A 4,701-nucleotide genomic window follows, 5' to 3' on the forward strand; every position below is an offset into this window, starting at 1 on the left:
GTTGGCCAGGCTCGTCTCGAACTCCTGACTCCAAGTGATCCACCTGCTTCGGCCTCCCAAAAGAAGGGATTACAGACATGCTGGGATTACAGGCGTGAGCCACCATGTGCCCAGCCTGTGTATATATCTTCTTCTTCTGCACTTGTTGAAGTGTTCCTGAATTCCCTCAAGTTGGTACTCATCTCATGTTTTTTTCTCTTTAAATAGCTGTCTCCTTCCCAGTGAGTGGAGAGTGGATTTTACTCTTAGCATTGCACCTGCCTGGTGCTGCCCCCACGGTGAGGCTTCCCCTCCGGTAACCTCCCTGCTACATCCCCATGGCCAAGCCACTGCATCTGGTATGGGATGTTTTCAGGTTCTCTGGCAACAGAGAGACTGCTGTTCTCTCTGCTGGGAAACTAGGTTGTTCCAGAGTGTTCCAGGCCTATTGTCCTCCCTCCTTTGTTTCCAGAGGTGATCTGGTTTGCTGAGGGTCTCTGAAACTGAAGACTCAAGGCTAAATGGGGTCCTTCTTCTGATGCCCACCAAGCCATGCAAAGGGGATGGGAGGGATGAAAACAAACTCCTTCATAAAATCCCAGCCCAGGCTGGGCACAGTGGCTCATGCCTGTAATCCCAGCACTTTGGGAGGCTCAGGCAGGCAGATCACGAGGTCAGGAGTTTGAGACCATCCTGGCCAACATGGTGAAATCCCGTCTCTACTAAAAATACAAAAATTAGCCAGGTGTAGTGGCAGGCACCTGTAGTCCCAGCTACTTGGGAGGCTGAGGTAGGAGAATAGCTTGAACCTGGGAGGCAGAGGTTGCAGTGAGCCGAGATTATACCACTGCACTCCAGCCTGGGCAATAGTGCAAGACTTTGTCTCAAAAACAAAAATAAAAAATAAAGTTATAGAGGCGATACGGACTTGAAATGTAAATAGGTTTCAATACAATGTATGAATGAAAATGGGCTATTAAAAGAAACTAAGGATGTTTAGTGCAGATCCCTAACCTGAGGCCAACATCATGCAAAGGAACACCCCAGCTGCCATAGAATAGTTCTTGGGCTTGCTGCCTTCGGCAGAGTCCTAGCCTGGATGGATTGAAGGTGGAACTCACGATGAGTGATCTGGGCCAGCCGAGGGGCGGGGAGAGGACACCATGGAATTGGACTGCTCACTGAAAGGCAGCCCCTCTGAGCACGGAGACTCGGCTGTCTGGGCCACTACCTCCCCAGGGAGAAGGAAGGAGTCTGGCAACTTACCTCAGTTCCTGAACCTGGCAGGAAGTTCTTGACAAGGATGGTTTTGCCCAGGGCTGGGAAAGGAGCTTCCATGACACTTCTCATGAGTGGTTGAACCAGGGCAGGAGAGATGCCTCGTCTTTTTTCCACCTCATCCAATATCTGCAAGGGTCAGAAAAGCGGCTTAGCTATTCTGAAGCCAGAGCACCATGGCATGGTGACTTAAGAATTACAGGAAGCCCTGCTTTCCCCATGAGGCCAGAACAGGCCTTCTGACCCTCCACATGATTGTCCCCAATTCTTCTCCCCTCTGTGTGTCCACACCCTTTGCCATGCAACATTGCAGCTCCTACTCAAGGAGTGAAGTCTACTTCCTTGCCCCTTTGACTTAGAGTTTGGCCATGTGACTGGTTGTGCTAATACATGCATTCCCAATGGGGGTAATATCACCCCAAGGGGGTAAGAACTGGTTTTCGGCAGGAATGAAAAAACTTAGATATTATAATGGTTTGTAGCCCTCTAAGAGGTCAAAGTACATAAACAGATAATACAGTTTATTTATGGATTAAAATGTCATGGGAGGGGATATCCATCAGGAAAATACAAATCAAAAGCACCATGAGATACCACTTCACACCCGTTAGGATGACTCTAATAAAAAGACGGATAATAACAAGTGTTGGCAAGGACGTGGAGAAATTAGAACTCTCATACACTGCTGGTAGGAATGTAAATAGTGAAGCTACTCTGGAGAACAGTCTGGTAGTTCCTCAAAAGGTTAAACATAGAGTTACTATATGACCCAGCACATAGCACTCCTAGGTCCCTACCCAAAAAAATGAAAACATATATGTTCACATAAAAATTTGTACATGATTGTCTGTAGCAGCATTATTCATGATAGCCACAACATGGAAGAAACTTAAATGTCCATTAACTGAGGAAATGATAAACAAAATGTGCTATATCCATATAATGGAATATTATTTAGCCATCAAAGTGCTGATATATGCTATAACTTGGATAACTCTTGAAAACATTATGCTAAGTGAAAGAAGCTAGTTATAAAAGGCCATCTAGTGTATGATTCCACTTAGATGAAATGTCCAGAACAGAAAAATCCAGAGAGACAGAAAGCAGATTGAAGGTTGCTTAGAGTTAGGGAGTAACTGCTAATAGGTATAGGGTGTTTTGTTGGGGTGATGAAAATATTCTAAAATTGTGGTGATGCTTTTATAACTCTGTGAATATGCTAAAAGCCATTGAACTGTATATATCTTTTATTCTTTTAGAGATGGGGGTCTTGCTAGGTTGCCCAGGCTTGCCTTCAACTTCTGGGCTCAAGTGTCCTCCTACGTCAGCCTCCTGAGTAGCTGAGACTACAGGTACTTACCACTGTGCTCAGCAAATTGTGTACTTTAAATGAGTGAATCGCATGGTATGTGAATTATATCTCAATAAAGCTACTACTAAAAAACTAAAAAAAAAATCCAAACTCTCCACAATCTATTTGTAAATCAAAGAGTCTACATTAAAATGCCATTTATGAAGCTGTGTAAGGTGGCACACACCTGTAATCCCAGCTACTTGGGAGGCTGAGGCAGGAGGATTGCTTGAGCCCAGGAATTTGAGGCTGCAATGAGCTATGATCATGCCACTGCATTACAGCCTGGGAAACATAGTGAGACCCAGTCTCTATTTTTAAAAACTGCCATTTATAAAAGTATCACATGTAGCTATTGAGCCCTTGAAATATGGCTAGTCTGAATTCAGAGGTTTTTTTCATTTATTATTATTATTATTTTTTTGAGACAGAGTTTTGCTCTTGTTGTCCAGGCTGGAGTGCATTGGCACAATCTCGGCTCACTACAACCTCCGCCTCCCAGCTTCAAGCGATTCTCCTGCCTCAGCCTCCTGAGTAGCTGGGACTACAGGCGTGCACCACCACGCCTGGCTAATTTTGTAGTTTTAGTAGAGACAGGGTTTCTCCATGTTGGTCAGGCTGTCTCAAACTCCCGACCTCAGGTGATCCGCCCATCTCGGCCTCCCAGTGCTGGGATTAAAGGTGTGAGCCATTGCGCCCAGCCCAGATGTACTGTTAAGTGTAAAATACCAGCTGGGCACGGTGGCTCCCACCTGTAATCCCAACACTTTGGGAGGCCAAGATGGGCAGATCACCTGAGGTTGGGAGTTCGAGACCAGCCTGACCCACATGGTGAAACCCTGTCTCTACTAAAACTACAAAATTAGCTGGGCCTGGTGGCAGGCACCTGTACTCCTAGCTACTTAGGAGGCTGAAGCAGGAGAATTGCTTGAATCCAGTAGGCAGAGGTTGCACTGGGCCGACACCACGCCATTGCACTCCAGCCTGGGCAACAAGAGCAAACTATCTTAAAAAAAAAAAGTGTAAAATACCAACTGAATTTCAAAATACACAATTTTTCTTTTCTTTTCTTTTCTTTTTTTTTTTTTTGAGACTGAGTCTTGCTCTGTCACCCAGGCTGGAGTGCAATGGCGCAATCTTGGCTCACTGCAACCTCCGTCTCCTGGGTTCAAGCGATTCTTGTGCCTCAGCCTCCAAAAACAAGTGTAAAATACCAACTAAATTTCAAAATACACATTTTTTTTTTTGAGACGGAGTCTCGCTCTGTCGCCCAAGCTAGAGTGCAGTGGCGCAATCTCAGCTCACTGCAAGCTCCACTTCCCAGGTTCACACCATTCTCCTGCCTCAGCCCCCCGAGTAGCCAGGACGACAGGCGCCCGCCACCATGCCCGGCTAATTTTTTTGTATTTTTTTTAATAGAGACAGGGTTTTACCGCGTTAGCCAGGATGGTCTTGATTTCCTGACCTCGTGATCCGCCCATCTCGGCCTTCCAAAGTGCTGGGATTACAAGCATGAGTCACTGCGCCCAGACTTTTAAAAAATTTTTTATTTTTTGAGACTGAGTCTTGCTCTGTCGCCCAGGTTAGAGTGCAATGGCCCAATCTTGGCTCACTGCAACCTCTGCCCCCTGGGTTCAAGCGATTCTCCTGCCTCAGCCTCTCAAGTAGCTGGGATTACAGGCACGTGTCACTGCACCCGGCTAATTTTTGTATTTTTAGTAGAGACGGAATTTTGCCATGTTGGCCAGGCTGGAACTCCTGACCTCAGGTGATCCAACCACCTTGGCCTCCCAAAGTGCTAGGATTACAGGTGTGAGCGACCGTGCCCAGCCCTCGAAATAGACCATTAAGAATATAAAATATATCAATGATTTTTTTTCATGTCAACTGTATGCTGAAATAAAATAATATTTTGGACATATTCTGTTAAATAAAACGTATTATTAAAATTAAAAAGACAGGATGGCAGTTCCTCAAAAAAACTAAATAGAATTACCATATGATCCAGCAACTCTATTTCTGGGTGTATACCCAAAAGAATTGAAGCAGGGACTTGAATAGATATTTATTTGTACACGTATGTTCCTAGCAGC

At 45.3% G+C, this 4,701-nt stretch overlaps 1 protein-coding gene across 1 annotated transcript in view; it reads right to left on the reverse strand.

The window, feature by feature from the left end:
* Positions 1-4,701, reverse strand: part of DENND2A (DENN/MADD domain containing 2A) — a 116,275-nt gene that overhangs the window by 44,812 nt on the left and 66,762 nt on the right. Inside the window, exon 12 of the mRNA XM_011941289.1 lies at positions 1,246-1,386. Coding sequence (XP_011796679.1) covers positions 1,246-1,386 — 141 coding nt within the window. The remainder of the gene's footprint in view (positions 1-1,245; positions 1,387-4,701) is intronic.

Source organism: Colobus angolensis, unplaced genomic scaffold (assembly GCF_000951035.1).
Source record: "Colobus angolensis palliatus isolate OR3802 unplaced genomic scaffold, Cang.pa_1.0 Scaffold2, whole genome shotgun sequence".
Lineage (NCBI taxonomy): Eukaryota > Metazoa > Chordata > Mammalia > Primates > Cercopithecidae > Colobus > Colobus angolensis.